General features: G+C 47.0%; 1 protein-coding gene across 2 annotated transcripts in view; it reads left to right on the top strand.

Moving 5' to 3' along the window:
• Window positions 1–19,423, top strand: part of ADCK1 (aarF domain containing kinase 1) — a 78,365-nt gene that overhangs the window by 25,170 nt on the left and 33,772 nt on the right. Inside the window, exon 4 of one of the 2 annotated variants that reach the window (XM_055813799.1) lies at window positions 5,718–5,921. The exons of the other annotated variant lie outside the window; for it this stretch is intronic. Coding sequence (XP_055669774.1) covers window positions 5,718–5,921 — 204 coding nt within the window. The remainder of the gene's footprint in view (window positions 1–5,717; window positions 5,922–19,423) is intronic. 2 annotated transcript variants of the gene reach the window in all.

The raw sequence follows: 19,423 nt of genomic DNA, 5'->3' as shown, positions 1-19,423 counted from the left end.
TACCTCTTTTTGTGATGGGATGTCCAGAATCCAAGGTGAGGTTGTGCTTTCAGTTTAAATAATGACATTTTAATATTTTTAATGTTTTTCTCTTTTCCTTTCTTTACACAGTCAAACAGCTTGTCGTGGTTTTCCTGACCCCCACTGTGCATTGAGCATGTACCTTCACTGAGCCATCCACAACAATGTGATGCAAGTGTTGGGTGGCTACAGTTAATTTAGAGCGCCCATCAGTGTGTGCAGGGAGGATAAATCGCACCTTCCAATATGTGTAACCTTGCAGCCATCTATGCTGAGGGTGAGCTGCCAGTCTATTGATTGTTCACTTATCTTTGGTAGGGACTTGGCAGGGCTTATTTTTCCATAGCGGTGAATAATTTCTGTTGCATCTCATGGAATTTTTGTCACTGCACCACTGTCTCCTTTGCCAGATCACTAGCAGGGAAATTAAATCTTGGTGTAAGAAAGGTTTTAATGGGACACTGCTCTTTATTCTTGACAGTGATGTGGGTCAGTCTATTTGTAGTAGAGAGCCCCTGCTGCCTTATGGGTGCTACCTGGACCTGTTTGCCTTCTCATCGCATTTCTCAGTATTTCCAGCGCTAGTCCAGCCTCCCTGGAAGTAACAACATTGCAGGTGCTAACATGGACAGGGCTTCTGCAGTATCACCTCATTTAGCACCCTTCTGCCTTGTGGGTGCTACCCAGACCTGTTTGCCTTTCCATCACATTTCTCAGTGTTTCCAGTGCTGGTTCAGCCTCACTGGATGTAACAACATTGCAAGTGCTAAGGTAGGCAAGGCTTCCACAGTATCACCTTGTCTAAAAGAGCTCAGAGCAGGTTGAAATCAAGCTGTGGTAAAAACATCACTAAATGTTGCAGCCTTGTCCTAACTAGAGTCCCCCACTGCTGACGTCTGTAGAGCTGGGCTTGGTGTTGCAGAGAGGGAATGCTGAGCTGGGAATGGGATAAAATGAGCAAGCGATGTCACATCTTCTCTGATAATTACTCAGTTTTCTTTCCACTCTTTGTGTGGGAGTTTGTTGAAAGCCACTTGAAAGTCCCAGTAGATATCCCCCTTTTCTCTTCTATTGACCATTGCATTAACATGCTTAGAGTATTTTAGCGGACTGGTGAAGAATGATTTTTTTCCTCTTAAAATTCCTGTTGGCTGTTTTCAGTCATATCACATTTCGCTAGATGATTTTTAGGACTCTATAATTATTATCTCAACTAATTTAATTGATACAGAATAAAAGCTTGCAGGACTATAATTCCCCAGATTACTCTGGATTTTTCTTAAAAACAGGGTAACTTTTGTTCCCCTTCAGTCCTCTGGAAGCTAATGGTTTTAATGTGCGACCATTTTATTATGATTATTAGCATCTCAGCTACTTTTTGAATTAATCTGTAATTGTTATATGATTGAAATTTTCAAGGTATTTTCTGAAGACATCTTCCTTGAAATACTGTCTAGGAGAGTGTAACTCCATTGTAAGCAGTGATGGCCAGGCTTCTTTTCAGCATCCTGCTCTGTTCAGGGAATTGCTTGCAGAAGGAGAATGCGCCTCCTTTCCCTTGCTCAGTTTGGAAGTAGGTGGGATGCGAGCAGGCACCACGTGGTGTGGAGCTGTTCCTGCTCCCCTGTACAAGAGTGCTGTCCAGTATGGAGGTGGGAAGAGGAGCAGCCCTTCTAGCCCTGTCCTCTGGGTGAAATCCAGCCTGATGTCCTTTGTGAGATGTCTATGTTTGCAGTGTTCCTGGAGGCAGCACTCATCACCAGGAATTTGTGGTGACTTGTTTGTTATGTCTTTGACTAATTGAATTTCAAATTTTCTCTCTGCATTCCTAATCCTCATTTCACATTTTGCCAGCTATGAGTATGCCCTTCAGGGCTGGAATGACTTTTCTGAAGGATTTTTGATACGAGTGGCTTCCACCACATACCTTACTGTCTTTAGTGGCCTTTCTTCTGAGCCCTTTTGTCACCAGGTCTGTCACCAGACAGCAGATACTCAAGCTTTCACGAGACTATTTTAACTTTGGTATTTATTTTCTTCTAAATTAATTCCTTTGTTTTTAAGACGAGATTAGTATCTGCCAATTTGTGACACCTGCATGTCTGGTGCTCTGAAGAGCAGTTCTTTGCCAAGGTCTTTGTGAATAAAGGCTCCTTCAAAAGCATCAATATGTCTTGAGAAGCCAGCTCTGCTTGTACATCAAGGAAAAATTAAAGCTCTGCTTGCTGAGTGTGTGCTTCATTCCAGAGGTGCCTCCTCTCCATACCTGACAGTTGTTAAACTTTCACTGTGGCCCGTATGGAACAATTTTAATAATCTATGTTAATCCCAGTCTACGCAGGGCTTAGGTAGACTACAGGAGTCTGTTGGCCATCCTGTGGGACAACGGAGAATTTGTCCTGCTGAAATTTGGGGAGGGGATTTGAGACAGAAGGAGATGCCCAGGTGGACTGAGGGAAGAACCATATACACACTCAGACAGCATTTGTGATCTGAAGTGTTTCCCAAGGGAGGCTTATTCTTGGTAATCCTTGGTACGTGAAATGCTTCCTTTCTCTGCAGTGTGCTTCTAGGCATGATGGATACAAGCAGGTCCATGTCTAACCAGCTGTTGTTCCCAGCTCTTTTTCCTGATAAGAAGAGTCTTCAAGGTATTGCTTGTGCAACGAAGAGCAATATCTTGTGAGATTCCTCAGAGAAAAGCTCTGAGCCATTCTATGGGTTTCCATTTACCCTGCAGTTTCTCCAAGGTAGGACAGAAACCTGTCAGCAGTATTGGACACAGTTGTAGGAAAGTGACACTCTTGCTTTGCCTATGATTAGGAGAGGTCATCTATCAGAGAAACAAGTGCTGCATCTGGACCATGACCTAGCTTGGGGAGATCCAGGCAATTAATAGATATTAATTATAGATGTTTCTGCTAAAAATCCTGACCTGGTTGGTAAGAAAAGAGACCTTGGTAGCTGCATTCACAGTCCTGCCTCATTCTCACTGTACTTCTGCCTCTAACGTGGACTGGAGTTTTGTAAAATGTAGGGCTACAGACAGATTTCCTTCTTCTGAGACAAGTTGTCTGGTCATCTTCTGTCTGTCTAGCAGGGGCAGGAGCTGGCATTCCCTGGTCTGGACAGCCAGCCAGGGCAGCTGTCTCTTGGGAGTTTTAGCCAAGCCAGTTGTGAGAACATGAGACCCTCTATGCTGTGCATGGGAGTTTTGTCCTGTTTTGTTCCTGGAACTCTCTGTAAGGATGCTCTTGTCTCTCCTGGCTGGGACTGCTGTGTCTATGAGGCCAACCAGGTTCTCTGCAGGGTAGATATGTTTGGAAGAGCCAAAATTTCCTCTCGCTTGGTGCTAGAGGAGAGACTATTTCTCCCTCCTTCTCAGCAGTGACCGACATGGAGATGTACCCTGCATCCAAGTGTGTCTACAACCAGTTGCATTGTCAGCTATGAGTTTTCCATCCTGTTTCTTCCATCTCCCTTGGCAATCTGTGTGGGATGGGTAGGTACATTGGAGGCAGCACCTCTATGCCGAGCTGGCTGCCCAGCCTCATGCCCAGCACTGCGCTGCAGCCTCAGGGTTGCTGTCGCTCTGCCCTGGGCCGTGCTGCAGCCTGGAGTCATTTGAGGGGCTCCTGCTGTGCCTGCAGGAGATTGCAGGGTGCTGTGCTGGCTCATGCTCAGTGCTGGGGTTTTTGGAACGAATCTGCAAGGAGCCTTGCCACTGTGTCCTGCCAGTATCCCGGGCTATCCTGGGGGAGCGCGGCCGGCCACTGCTCCCCTTCCCCATTGCTGCTGCTGGAGGAGTTCCCCCATGGCTGGAGGCAGCGGGCAGAGTGTGAGTACTGAAGCTGCATAAAAGCTGTTTCCCTGTAATGGGCTGCACTCCTGATGCTGTGACAAAATACCCAGCTGCTCTGGCTCCCTCCTTCCTGCTGCCTTTCTCTTTCATCCCAATACTCCCTCCCTGCTTTTGTTGCTCTCTCATCCTCTTTCACAGCTTCCTTTCCATGTCCCCTTCTGGCCTGCTTTTGCCTCTGCCACACAACAGGGGAGGGGAGCAGGGAAACAGCCGGGTCAGAGGCTTGCTTGTTACAGCAGGAGCTTTAGAGTTGGTGTGTAAAATGCAGCACAATAATGTGGGAGACTTCAGGTATGCTCGTGGATGTTATTTTCTGCCTATGTATTCGTGAGTGCTTTTGAGCAGGCAATACGCTGGGGGAAACTCACGCACCTAGCACAAGTTATGCTTGCCTGTGCGTGCCCACCTAGGAAAGTGTGTGTGCACGCGTGCGTATGTGTGCATCAAGCTGTCAAGTCTCACATGCTAAGTGTGAGACTTGCACATTAGGCTTTCTCCTCACACTCCCCTAGGCCTGTGTTTCATGCACTTGCAGCTCAGCACCCAGTCTTTCCCCTGATATGTTCCCCAGTGCAAGACACTCGCCCTGTCCATGATGTGACACAGCACTGCTTTGCACAGAAGTCAAAGATAGCCACGGAATGGGGTGTGTGTGGTGTTCCCACCTTTGTGGTGGTGTTCCTTTCTGCCGTATATTTTGAGGCTTTTGGTGGAGTCCCACACCACAGGGTCTTGGGCAGATGAGGTCTGCAGATACAGGATTTGACCTTCAATGACTTCTGACACAGAAGCGAGAGGACTTAGGAGCCTCCATGCAGATAGGTGTCAGGCATTAATGGGAGATGGGTGCGGAGTTATTTTTCATCATTGATGTGCTTAGATTTTATTAATGTATCAGAGTAAACTTATCTGAAGTTTATTAAAGAATATTGAGTGTAGCTGTGTCCTTGGCAGGAGGTTTGTCTAGTGAGAGTAATAAAGGCAGAATAAATCATTGTCACTGAAGGATGTGGTGGCTGGCCTGTTCTTGAAAGGCGGAATGAACCTCAGGAGCTGAAATCCAGGCCAAGCAAATGGTTGGTGATAGGTTTTGTAATTTGATGGCTGCATTTTGGCCAATGTGAGCAAAGCTGGGAAGTCTTCTAATTCTTAGTTTCTAAAACCACTGTCACTGCAGACTTTGCTGGCAATGTAAACAGTAAGACCAAGACCTGGGTGGACTGAAGGGATGTGATTTCCCCTTGTGGTGTGTCAGTGAGCTGAGAAGGATGAAGGACTGCCTGCGTGCTGTCGTCCTCACTGCCAAATAGACACCTGTAGTTTTGATTTTTAACAGATTCTGCTTCCAAGTTCCTGGAAGTTTCTGGAATGGTATCTCATTTTCTTGCTTTAATTCACGGCACTCATACTAAGAGTCTAACATACATGGTTTTGGTCCTGACTTTTGCCTGTTGACAAGGGTTCCCAATCTGTGCATCATAGCGGTGGAGCACAGTGACAAACCAATGCTGTCCCATGGTTAGACATCTTATTCTGTGTAAGGAGGTAGTGTGGACAGAGCCAGAAAGTAATGTGCTGTCACTGATCGTGGTGCCTGTGCAAACAAGTGTTGAAGCCCCTTATACTCTGGAGCATCTTGTCCTGGTCTGGTTCAGCCCCTCTAAATCAAGCCAGAGTCCTAATATTTAGCTGACACATTAGATGATGATGCCCAAAATCAAGAAAGGAAATTCCTGGGCTGTGTGAATACTGGACATATAAAGGTATATATATATGGATGTGTGCATGTAACAGACAGTAAAAGGGCTTAGCTGATGTTCTGGTCTCTCCGCAGGTGCATCTGCGCTCTGCTGAGCGCCTCCGGGACCTGTGCTGCACCAACAGAGGCACCTTCATCAAAGTGGGACAGCACCTGGGAGCACTTGATTACCTGCTACCTGAGGAGTACACTCGCACCCTCAAAGTGCTGCACAGCCAGGCCCCGCAGAGCACCAGGCAGGAGATTGAGCAAGTTATTCGTGAGGATCTGGGCAAAGAGGTAGGGGCAGCCACAGCCTGTGTTGGCTCTCAGGCCTCAGCGAGCCCTGGGCAGCTAGAGGAAGGAAAACAGGAGCAAGGAAGTCCCTGGTAGTTCTCAGTGGCAAGAGGTACCAAGCAGGAGGTATCTCTTCCTTGCCCCTGGGAGAAGGCCATGTGAATTTTCCCTGTCCATTGCTGGGCATTATTAGCAAGTTTAGGAAAGGAGAAGGTAAGAGTGGATTAAGGATGTGAAAGCTGCAGGTGGAAATGGCAGGACTCAGCAGAGCAGCGTACCCTGAGGTTATGCCGAGACTCACAGGGCTGCTGGAGTTCAGGGTGGAGGGCCATCTGCCACACTGAGGGGTGGGAGCTGGAGGTATTCGTGTTCAGGGCGAAGATATGTTAGCAGAGCTCTGTGAGGGACTGCTCTCCTCTGGCTGCACTGGACCAATTCCATCTAACAGTGACAGCCCTTTACTTTCTCAAGCCCCTAATTAACCCCCAAAGAAAATAATAGCATAAATCACTTTTGGTGCTTACAGTCAGGTAACACAGTAGCCCAGAAGTCTATGTCACCATTAACCCTCAGCAACCCATAGCACTGATATCAGATGTAGGTGCCTGTGTTCATTAGATGTAAGGGAAGTAACTGCAGTAGAGAGGATGTTCCGATATTTTGCATCTTGCCCTTTACAAGAAGATATCCCCTCACTCCAGCCCATGTTGAGGAGAGATATTTCAAGGATCACAACTGACATGGTAAGAGAGAGGCAGGAGGCAACAGTGTGTGAAGGCAATGGTAGAGAAGGTGCGTGTGAGTGGGAGGAAGACAGGGGGCTGAAGAAGGCAAGCAGTGTGTACATCTGTTATTGCTCATATGTAGAGGTTTGTGGGGCTGTTTTGGGTTGTTCTGGTCTGTCTGACTGTGTGGTAAGGAGGTATGTGGGGAATGTGAGGGGGTAACTGAAGTATTTGCACCTAGTGGGTATATTATGGGCAGATTTGGATGGGGTGGGTCTGCCCATGTGTAGTTTAAGGGTCTAGGTATTGTCCAGTCAGCAATGACAATTAATATTCCCCTGAAGTTTAACGGCAGGGTTAATGTCAGCCCCTGACCTGCAAGATGCTCCCTCTCTCTGCACTGCAGCCTTGTAGCCTGGCCGGTACCAGCTGTGTTTCATAGCTCAGTGGATAGATGGAGCAGGGCAGGCTAGCTGCTCCCTGCAGGCTCCCTGCTGCTCTGTGAGCCTCCATCCGGCAGCCTGTCCTCTGCAGGAGCTGTGGAAAGCCACCCCAGGATTAGACCCCATTAAATTACCAGAGCAGCCACCTATGGCTCAGTTTGTGTGGCATCTCTCAGAGGCTGAGGCAGGTGCTCGGAGACGGGCCCTTTTCTTTTCTCTGAAGTGCGTGTTCAGCTGCCACTGATACGCCCTGGTTTCTTTAAGCTTTTTGGGAGCTAGATGAACCCTCCATGCCTCATTGATTCCCAGCGAGGCAGCTCGAAATCAGTCTCCACAGCAGCCTTCCCTCTTAGCATTCATTTCACCCACATGGGCAGTGCTGGGCAATATTTAATTTTGAAGAGACAAAGAGGGGGAGAAAAAAAGGTAGAAATGGGAAGAAGGAGATAGAGGGGAAACGCTAATGAGAGAGAGAGAGTGATGATAAAAGACACAAATGAAGAGAATGACATGTATAGACATAAAGGAGCTGTTGAAACTGGGCAGTATTAAAAGCTGAGGTAAATGCCCATGTTCATCAGTTGCAAGGTATTTAAAAAACAAAAAGGATTGGGGGAACCTAATGCACCAAAGTTGTCTTTGCTGGAGCCCAGAGGATTTAATAGGGTGACTTCAGGAACAAATTTAATTCCCACGTAGCTACATCCTCAGTACATTTTAAATATGATGTACTTAGCTGAAATATAAATGGCAGAAGGGCAAGGTGGAGTGTCAGGGTAGAGGAGAGTGGAAAGATGGATCCTGAAATCTTCCCCCTTGGGGCCAGCATCTCACCTGGGAGCTTGCAGATGAATTAAAATAGAAGAGAAAATAACAGTGAGGGAAGCTTCCCAGGGCACTTAGGCCTAACCCTGCTGCTCTCGAATTCAGTGGTAAGACTTCCAGTTCCCCCATCAGGTGCAAGAGCTGGCTCCTCACATGAATCTCAAGTGTAGGCAAGAAGTAATTACATACGGTTTGGATCCATGCAGAACAAATGGAAGAAATTGCAACTGGAAATACAGAGATACCTAGGGAGGAATGTGACAAGCCGACAAATTAGGCAAGAGCTTCCAAAAGGGCTTGAAGATCAAAAAAAGCCAATTTTATGTGTAGAAGCATTGTGTCTTCAGTCAATTAGGAGCAGTCTGTCTTCTGATGTGACCTATGCCGGAGAATCTTATCAGAGGCTTGGATATTTGACAAATGAAGCGGTTTTGTGGGAAAACTGGCATAACTGGAGATCATGCCAATGGGACTGATCTTTGAGCAAAGACAGAGGGCTTGTGAGGTAGATTTACAGCAGTTCAATGTGGTTGTTGTCACCCTACAGACTTGCGTGACACCCTAGTGATCGTGGATCTCCCATTCTTGGCCAGCATCATGGCTGGAGACTGGGAGCTGCAGTGTGGAGCTCTGCCATATGAGCTAATGGACTGATTTAAAGGCAAATGGCAGGTGTGCTGATCTGACGTAGAAGGTGCATCATATATGCTGACTAGGGCAACCTGTCAAACCCTGTTTTAAGTCTAGGGGGAATCCGTGTAGCTATCAGGGATCATTGGGATAAAAATAATCAGTAGTGAGCAGATGCTGTCTTTCTGATCTTGGCCACAGTGGTTTGGCTAAGTGGTGATGGGCAGTGATCATTCTCTTGAGTGTTGTATGCAAGAGGTTGAGATGGAGGGTGGGATTCTGAGGGCAACATGAGTAGCAGCAGTGGGAGAGGCTGCAGAAAGAAATTTTTACAATGACTTCTGGATCACTAGCAAGATCATAGAGTAAGAATCTTCTGGGGAGACAGTGGAGATACCGCAGGCTGGGCTCGTTCTGGATTCCTTGAAGCAATTGGGAAAAGCATATGGGTGCATAAAATGGGTGATGAGATATGAATAAAAGAGTCTTTCCTACTCTATTTTCATCTTCCTTGCTTGAACAAGGTTCTGAAAATGAAAAGGTGTCAAGTGTGGAAAATGAAAGTGAAATGTGTATGTTCCCTACCCCACAACTGTATTTTTCTCTGCAGAGCTATTAATGACACAGATAAAGATGGCTGGCTCAGCTGAGCTCTCTAACTCAACAAAGTGCATTGCGAGCAGAGCCAGGCAACTTCTGGTGAAATGTGGACACCAGACATTCAGGGAGAAAGACTGATGAGGGGCTCTGGAAGATAAATCTTTCAGAGTGGCTGCACCTTACAAGCACAAAATCATTGTGTTTAGAAACTAGAAATGATGGAAGTAATGTTTTACCAGCACTGGGATTAAGGGCATTTCCTCCCTCTGGCAGGTCTGTTGGAAGGGACTGGTTTGTGGCTATGGGATACAGGGATACTGGGGAGGCGATGCCAGTTCAGTCCCAGAGCAGAGATGCAGAACCCAGGGCATCTCTGAGTTTGGCCAAGCCAGTTCCAGCTGACAGCCCTTTGGTGTCTGTCAGAAAGGCTTCCTGTAGGTCTTTCTGTATGTAATTTCCATGGACAGGGTGCCCAGAGGAGCTAATTGCTCATTGCTAAAGACTGGTCAGACTGTTGTGAAACTCTCCCCTTTCAAAAGTAAATCTGCTTCTCTCTGCTCTGATCAAGGCTATTCCAGAGCATCCCTCCTCATAGGACTGAATAGCTGCAGAATGACTTGGCAGCTTTTACAGCCCTGGTTTTCTAAATATTGTTGGTGCCTTTCTGTTGTCTGGCTCTGGTACTGTCCAGTGCAGTCCCTCATATGGCTCTGTGGGTCTTGCTTCTCTGCTGCTATGCAATGATAATGAGTTTAGATACTGTGACATCTCCTCACTTCATTGTATACTCCTATCTATGCCAACATGCTCTTTTACCTCTTTCTAGTCCTAAAATACCTCCTTGTTTGCAGTCATATTGCACATCCCAGTAGGCCACAGCATAGCTCTACCCCCTCATCACCACTGTAATCCCTCTGTTGTATACAGCAAGACATCATTTTCCAGAGCCCATTGCTCATCACCTTCCAGCCCATCCTCACACATTGGCATCTTGTAATCAACTTTATGACTTTTCCCCCCCAAGACTCCTTATTGTCCCTCTTGGTGTGTTGTGTACTCCATACTCTACCCAGGCTTTAACTCACGTTGAAGGTAATTTTTCCTGAGGGGAGACACTCCTTCCCTACACATCTCTCAGCACTGTCCTTTTAGAAATACCTCAGTTCCCCCACCTGTGCTCCTTTCTGGCTGGTTCCCATCAGGCTGGTTCTCGGGTTTCTGCTCCTGTGTCTGGTCTGAGGTTGTGCAGCTGGGGATTAGGACCAGGATAAAATTAGCATCTCCTTGAGGCCAGTGTGGTCCCAGGTAGGGTCTTTCCCATGCTGGTAGGGCACCTGTGTGGCATGGCTGCCCAGGTGCTCTGTGTCCAGGTTGTGTCTTTGCCTGGGGGGCGAGGGGCTGGTACAGGGCATTGGGCCTGTCTCGCCTGCCATGGGAGTGAGGGTCTCTCCTTCCTCCTTGCCCCTTGATTTATCCTCACATCTCTGGCCTCTTGCTAACAGTTGTTGAAGCTGTCACAGAGATGAATGGAAACTGCTGAAGCTGAGTAGTCTCAGATGCTGTTGAGGGACCCCAAGAAATGCTGACCTCAGGTATCCACATCTGCATACATACTTATACCACCAGTCTGCTGTGCTTCAGGAAGGCTGAGAGGCAAAACAGGGTCCCGTAGGGAGAACCCAGCAGTGATTGAGTGTGTTGGTTCCAGTGCTTGCTGTGTTCAAAGCTGGGAGAAAGGGCTGGGGAGACCCCAGAGGTCAAGGCTTGTCTTTGCTGAAGCCAAATTGTATAAAGGGCTTAAATAGTTGGAAAGACAGTCATTTGGAAGGATGTCAGTCTAGCTCTGCTTTGTGGGAGTGCAGGTAATGGGAAGTAGTGTCTAATTGCTTTATTAGCCAGCACCTCCAAGGAGACCATCCTTTTCATCCACATTTAATTGCAGCTTTTACCTGTTTTTCAAGGACTATTTTGCCATTTGCAAGAAACCTCCTGCAGCCATACAGTAATGGAGCTTGCTGATTGAGCAGGGCAGGGTATGTCAACGGTTTGACTGTGATTTGTAAGCAAAGCACGTGTGGTAGAGGAACCTCCTGTGCTGAGGTTTGTGAGGCAAGATGCATTTTCACAGAGATGTTTGGAGGACTCAGCCTTAGGTTAAAGGGCTTTGCTCTCCTTGGATTCCTACCATTGTACCTGGCATGGCACCAGTGCTATGCAGTAAGAAACAGATACTCCTTGTCTGAGAAGCCATTGTCCCTGCAGCAAAACTGTGGCTAATAAGGTTACTGCCCTTTGTCCCTCTATTTTAAATTGCTCCCAAGTTTCCCAAAGTGTCTTCTAGGTCGGGTACACATTATTCATCCACTGTTGATGGTACACCTGGGAGCATGGTCGTCACTGCAGTGATGTGCAGCAATGCCATGCGGTCGTTTGACAGGGAGGGACAAAAATCACATGCCCATGTGAACCTGCCATGGGAAAGATTTAGAATGAGACCGCAGCAAGGTGCTAATCCCCACAGCAAGAGACTTCCCTGCCCTGGAACTGTTGGAGTATGGGAAAAGACAGACGGAATAGAAAAGGCTCCTCTTTTTACTCCTATTTCTGTATGCATTCTTGGTACAGCATGGCAGCCTCTGCTGTGTCAGAGACGGGAGAAGGACGGACTGATTTCTTTCCTTCTGGAACTGTTAATTAGCATTTTAAGCTCTGGCAAGACATATGCTTACTTCTGATTTGCAGAACTATTGAAGCAGCGCTGAGCCCTGTGGGAAAGCAGCTAGGCCTCCAGTAGGCTGTTGGGTATTACAGTGCATGTCCTACAGCATCCAAGTTGTTCCCAAGGGAGTAGGAGCCACTTTCTGTAGCTGGCTCCATATGTTGCCCTATAGAAGATTCATTTACCCGGCTAGATCACAAGGTCTTCAGGTCACGATGCTGCAGATCCTGTTATGGCCCCAGAAGGCCTCTTCCCAAGCTGGCAGTGTTGTCTTAACCCATGCAGGATGCCAGGACATGTGCCTACTCCCTCCAGTGTTGCACAAACTTGTGGTCAAGTGTTCTTCCCAAAAGCACTGATGTGTGGCACAGTCAGTGCACGGCTGCTCTCGTGGTTGCTTGGGGGGCTGTGGGACTGATGCTACGTGGCTCTGCTGAACACGAGGGTCTCATGTAGCTTGTCCACTCCAGCAATGCTGTGCTGGGGTGCTCTGTGAAGTTGGATCTCTCATACATCGTTAACAGACATGGGGAAAGTAGATTTAGGTCAGCAAGAGCTTCTTCTGCCTGCTGTGGGTGGTATGGCCATCACAGGAAATCTCTTCCTGCATGACATTACCCACCAGAGGGGAGGCTGGGCTATGGTGGCCGTTAGTCTGACAGTGTGAGGGGCTGGGAAGTGGGACAGCAGGATTTGGCCCTTCTCCCGCCCCCTAAGCCTCTCTCAGTAGGCCCGTCAGGGCTTCCAAGCAGCCGTCAATAAAAAACACATTTGTATTAAAACTATAATGAGGAATAAAAAAAGTTCACATTTTTTTTCAATAACTCGGGATATAAAAAAGAGATTTTTATCAATTACGAAAAGGATTTTGGCCATAAAAAGGTAATTTAAAGAGTCTGAGATGGATGGTGAATAGCATTACTGTCACCCAGAACAAATGGGCCTGCATTACTCAACTGAAAGGCAAGAGCAGCTGCCTGTGCGGGTCCCGCTGCTGCTACAGCCTCCGCCGTGCTCTGCCTGCCCTGCCTCGGGTGAAAGGCCCCAGCTGCTGACAGACCGCAGCGTGGCTGCCCCCACACCCAGCCCGTGTGCGGGCAGTAGCTGCCCAGCACCGCTGCTCCACTGTCAAGGGCAGGTGGGGAAAGTGGGGAGCTTTGTGTGGCTTGGGTGGTCCACCTTGCTTGGTTCCTTGTGTCCTCTTGCTCGCTCCATTTGCAAGCTCTGGTGTTACTGACCCTTAGAGTCATGCCAAGGACAAGCTGGTGTCTTTATTGCCCCGGGAGCTTTGGGACAGGCTGTTCCCTCGTTCCATGTGTTTTCTCTCCGCTCACAGCTGCTGGGAGAGAATCTGGCTGAGCCCTGCTCATGGCAGCCTCTTCCTGGGTGCTCAAAGCCCCGTTGCCTAAGAGAGGGAAGGTTTTGTGGCTAGATTAGGGGATAATCTCCTTTGGCTTCCTTCAAGTTAATAAGATTTACGATACAGGAGGTTGGATGGTGGATTTTCTGAAGGATTTCTTGGAGGGCCTTCTGCAAGGAAGTGGAAGATTTGAGATCAGAAGATGCGATGGGGAATGGCCTAGTGAGTAGTTCCAATCTGCATGCTTAGTGACATTTTTTTCTTTAATTTACAAATTCTTTAGGTGCCTGAGGGTTAGTGTATGACATACCTGCATGGAATTTGTTGGCTCACAGGGTCTTGTGTGCAGATGGTACGCTCTCTTCGGTATGGTTTATCTCAGAGTTTTGATGACACCTGAAGTGTTGCTCTGATGCAAATAAATCTTGGCTGGCAATGCACACCTCAGCTGTGTCAGGCTGTGTTCAGTGTCCACGTTTTGCAGAGGTGGTGGATGTGCTGCGTAACAGTGCTCTAGCCATCGGCAGGAACCACCTCTCAGCGCATGGGTAACCCTTCCAGTTCCAAACAAATCACTGGAAATCACTATCTGTAACTGGGATTAATAGTCCTTATGTAGCCTTCTTGCATATGGAGACTTTTTTTTTTTTCAAACATAGTCTGTGTCTCGTTTGTTCAGCAGTGTCTGTGTGTTTATGACACAGCAGGATCTGGGCAGGGGCAGAAACACTGAGCTGCCATGTAGCGGGACTGGCTTCTGTTTCAAAGCCTGCTGCTGATACACTCAGGAATACTCTCACTTGATGCTCTGATCTAGACTCAGGCTGAGTTTAGTATGCCTGATTTTTCTCTGAGAGAGCAGGGAATCCTGTCATCTGCTTGCTCACTGATCTTTTAATATCCTACTTGATCCTGCCTGGTTAGCATCTCCTGTTTGCTTTCAGAATTTTACATCTACCCAGTTGGCTCTTGACCCATCAGGAACATGAACACATGATGCAGTGAGTCTGGCGACTTTCGGCATGGCAGAATGTTATTTGTAGATGAAACAGATGACATAAGGTGAAATGAGTTATAGGGTCTGACCTTGACATATCTGCATTTTCCTAACATGCAGAATAGACACAGTGTTTTTATGGATTTTTAAGATATACAGTGATCTAATAAGCTCTGCTTTATGGCACTTCTGGGATCTGTCTGAGACAACTCCTGGTTCCATGTACGGTTGCTGAACCATAGAAAGCACTTCAACCCTGCCTAGGTTTCCTAGAGGAAAAAATCTAGGTTTTCTTCCCTGTGAAAAAGCTGCTGTGGGTGAGAACATTGGAAATTCTCCTCATGGGAAGCCTCACACTCAACATGCTTTTATGTTTTGAGAACTGAAGCAAAAATTGGGACCTAAGAGGTCTCAAAGGTCTTTCCACCATTAGTAAAGAAAGGGCATCAGTCCCTAGTAGGCAGGCCAGTCTGAGAGAGAGGAAGTTTTCTCATGTTCCCTTTGGAAATCAAGTTATGTTTGTGAACATTAAGCGCATTTTGCACTTATCTTCTGTAAGCTTTGCAGTGCTTTGGTTTTACAGGATGCATGGTTCAGAGCCAAACCTGTGAAGCTGTCTGTGACAACTGAAGCAATAAACTCACGTGATATATTGCTTGTGCCAGGAGAGCTCAGCCGAAGCAAACCCGTGAGTTTCTCCCTTACAAAGCTCCCATAACCACTCCATCTGAAATTGGCAAGTTCTTGGAAGAGTCTGTTCAGCACCAACCCTTCCAAACTTCAAATGATTAGTAGAATATATACATTAGTTGGCTCATCTGAGATAATGAATGAAACTGAGGTGGTATCAGTTGTGAGCGGGGAGCAAAGCTAATTTTGCCAAACACCTTATTGGATGTAACTTATTGGTTCAGGTCTATTGACTTTTATTCCCATTTATCAAGAAAGGCTAGAAGGAGGCTAGAGCAATTAAAATTACCAGGGCTTGTTAAGAGGGGTTATACTAAAGAAGTCTCTTCATGTAACTTCTGTTGCCTTTTCCTTTGTCAACTGCTAGTATCTTTGCCCTGGCTGCCAAGAAAACCCCTAAACCCACTCCTCCTGTCCCAGGCTGTCTTTTGTCCTTTGGACTGTAACCTAGCCTCTTCCTCTTTTTTTTTTTTTTTCTTCTTTTTGTTTGAAAGAGCTGTGAGGCTGGTTTTTAATGGGATATCCTGTCAAAGGCCTTTGCCATTCCCTTGCAGTTATAAGGACCAGCTCAGGAATTATAAATCGGCTGCTCCAAGCTAAACATTTGAGACACTGGATGGTTCTCAGTGAGTGAGCAGGAAGGAAGGGAAGGGTATGGACTGTGCTGGTTCTGTGGGTCTTACCTCTCTGTTGACTACACAACTGTAGCACACTGATGACAGTGTGTTGGGTTGAGCTTCTGCGGTGTCTTAGTGTCCTGTACCCAATGAAAAAGGAGGTGCAGGCTGACCAGTAGCAGGCTCTGGGCTACTCTCTCCTGACTTTGCTCTCTGTGGGGTATGTCTGGAGTGGATCCCAGTCTCAGCCCTTCTTTGGTAAGGTGGCTCCCTGGATTATGATGAGATGCTTTTTGGGATAGGTGCCCCTGCTTACATTTGATAGAATCCACCAAACTGCTTTACCTCATCCACAGGAGCCCAGTGATTTTAAACTGTAGGAGACAGAGCTAAATACCAGTGAGTGTTTAGAGGCTCCCTGTCCTGTTCCTATTCCAGAGACTGACTCTGTTGCTCCATCTGTTTTTGAGCTGCATCAGCCATAGGGAGGGAAGCAGGGCAATTGGATTCTGGCTTTAGAATAGTAGGTTGCTATATTGCATGGAAATGCATGTGAATTAATCAAAATTAACCCCCTACCTTTGTTTCCTTAGCTCACTTTTCTCCTTGTAACAACCTCTAGCGGCACACCCTGGGGGTGCCAGAGGGTAACTTACGTTCAAACAAGCTGTTTCCCACTGCAGCTCGGACTGGCAGCCCTTCCTTTTGCAACGCTTGTCACCCTGCAGTGGCAGCAGCAACGCTGGGCCTGTAAGTGTAGTTGATTTATGTTAACTGTTGAAACGATAATGTTTAATCTGTAAAGTGCTAATCTATTTTTTATGTTGATTATGAATAGGCCAGCTGTGCCTACTTTCCTATTCATAGAGTTTAGTGAACAAGCCCATTTCACAGGCTGGATTTGGAGTGTGATTTACATGAGAGCAGATACTGCTCTAAGGAGAGTAAATCAGCTGAGTTACACCACTGAACCAGGGACCTGGCAGCCCACCAAGAAGATCTGGGGGCAAGGAAAAAAAAAACATGGGAGGCAGAGGACGAAGAGACAGATAATAAATAACCATAATAATAATAAAAAATAAATAAATAATAAACCATAGAAGGAGCAGATGGATCAGAACAGAGACATGAAAAATAAAGGAAATATGGGCAGGAGGAGAAAGGAGAGGTTGATACTCAGAGGAGAGATTAACAAGAAAGAAGCAGGTAATGATGTGGCTGGCCTAGCACGGGACTTTCCTCTCTGGATTGATGCAGAGAGCTCTGGGCTCCAGGGCTTATAGGACTGGTTGTTAGGGAGTATACAGAACCCCTTCCCCAGCATGGTGCCAATGATGCTGTTGGCAGCTGGTTGTGGATTTAATTTGCCATGCAGTTGTCTCCCTCAAATGACTTCTCTGGATCTCTACACATTTTTTCTGAGAGCAGGCTGCAAACAGTGGGAACTCCAGGGTCCCGTCCGGATGTTTTTGTAAGTTATTCTCCCTTGACTTCTCTTCAGTCCCTGCATCTTGTTCTCTGTGGTGTGGACTGCTGTACAGCTGCACCTCTTTGCATCGACTGGCCTGCTAGGTGTGCTGATGTTTCAAGATCTCATCATGGTACAGTCATCACCAGTAACTGGCTTATGAGCTTTACATCTTCAGCAGGGCTTTTCCTACCTTTTTAGCATCTTTCTTCTAATGTAGTGACTTCATTATATCCCTTTCTTGATACGAATTCAATTCAGGCAGAGCTGCCCACATCTGCTAGGCTACATGTACTTCCATGTCTACCTCAGATCCTCACTCCTGCTTCCCTGGGACAATGCTATGCTTCAATAGAACTTTATCACGCTTACATCAATGTAATTATGACTGAAGCCTGAGGAAGGAACGTAACTGGGCAGAATCTGTCTGGGACTGGGGTTTGCCCTCTGCATGTTTTCATTGTACTGTGCCTCTGTCCACCTTGGTGACAGACTGCTAGATTGTTCCTGTTCTTTGTCCTAGGTCCTGATCCCTTTCAGAGGAGACACATCAAAGCATTCCACATAATACTCATGGGAGTATGCCTCTCTCTCCATTTTAGGAGCTGAAGTAGAAGGGTCTGTCAATGTAGCATATACTTACATGTATGCAGTGCTGTCCTGCTCGATATATATCTACATGCTGCCTCTACACTCACATGCAAACACCTGTCCTGACCCTGTTCTTCTCCTGCCTCTCTGTGGATGGAGGATTTTGCCTATCATTCTCCACACAAGCTGTACACACAAATGCACAGCCCCGTTCCCCCTCCATAACTTACTGTGCAAGCCCTAGCACAGCTTTGCTTGTCAAGCAGATGCTTGTAGCCCACCTCTTCTAAACACATACCCCCAGACATCTCCCCACTACACTCCATATAGTCACATAAACCTGCCCATAGACATTTCTCCACCACTACCCTTTCTCTCATACACTTTTCAAAGCTGAATCAGAAGCATTTGAGATGAGGCACAGGTGATGTGTGTTCCCGAAGGTCCCTGTATATCCTCAGGCTCTGGTAGCTGGTTATTTCTCACAGGGCTGCTGCTGTTGTGCAGGCTTGCTGCTGACAGGGCCCTTGGGGCATCTCTGCAGTCCTCAACAGACCCTCCCTCTGCCTGGCTGTGACTAATGTGGAGCCTGTTTGTTGTGGGTTTGTTGACCCTTTCCTACTTGGGTTTCAGCCAGTGCGTGGCAGGGATGTGTTTATGCCTGAAGCCAAAATTGTCTTGAAAATTCATTTGCGTGGGGTACTTCCTTAAGTCTTACCTTCTTCCTAAATGTGCCAACTGGCCCAGTCTCTGTGGCATTTTGGGATAGGTTTTATCTTGATATAAGAATGAAATTTTTTATGTAGATAACTGTCAATAATGGGAACAACTTTCCTCAGGGATGTGGTAGAGTCCTCACCTCTGTAGGTTTTCAGGACATGATAATCTCATCTAGGTTCCCTTTCCCATGAAAAGTTGGACCAGATTATCGTTTGAGGTCTCTTCAGTCTGAGCTGTTGTATGATTTGGTGATTCTTTCCAAGTGTGCTGTCTTTGCAGCAGGCTGCTGGCATCTGTAGGCATGATATGTTATTTAGGAATATGCCTGCAGGAATTGACCCAGGGGTTCTGAGTATGTTCAGGGACTCCCATGTGTCTTAGTTTGTGTGTAGCTCAAGAGAAATGAGAACCTGGGGGGGGGACGGGACACACGACAACAGCTGGCTTTTTGTCACCTGTCACTTGTGAGCATTAGTACTCCATGTCTACTACTAGATTCAGACCTGGCCTGGAAATGATATCTCGAGGAGGTCAATGTTGATGACGCAGCCAAGGCTGCAGGCACGTGTGACAGAAGGTTGGTGACATTGTCAGTTGTGAGGAGAAAGGAGACAGGAGGGATGGTTTGAGTGAGAAGACTAGAAACCATGCTTTAGATTTGTTGAATGTGAACAGAGAGGTGACTACCTGAAAGACAGGCTGAAATTTTAGTTTGGCTAGAGGCAGGCTGAACTAGAGTAGAGAGGTAGAACTAGGAGCCACCAGAAAGAGGGTGGAAATTTTATGTGAGCAATTATCCAGGTGCAGTGGTGGGGGTAGGGGCTGTGAGCAGAGCTTTGTGGAACATCTCCAGAAAGCTGGGAAAGGGGTAAGGAAGCTGCTCAGACATGCTAACAGAACCATTAGAAGAGCAGAAGGCTGAGGAAATGGCTCCCTTCCCTAGGAACTACAGGGGTGTTCCTGCTATGTTAGCATTTTCAGCTCTATTGCTTGGGAGCTGAAGAGCTGCAGAGAGCTCGGTAAGTTTCAAAGATCTCAGTAGAAGCAGCCACTGCTCCTACTGAACAATGGAATAGGAGTCCCTTTGGACAGACAGGGTGTAGAAAGAATTTTACTGGCA

The sequence above is a fragment of the Falco peregrinus genome, chromosome 1 (genome assembly GCF_023634155.1).
Source record: "Falco peregrinus isolate bFalPer1 chromosome 1, bFalPer1.pri, whole genome shotgun sequence".
NCBI classification, from domain to species: domain Eukaryota; kingdom Metazoa; phylum Chordata; class Aves; order Falconiformes; family Falconidae; genus Falco; species Falco peregrinus.
This window is presented reverse-complemented; position numbering and strand designations above follow the sequence as displayed.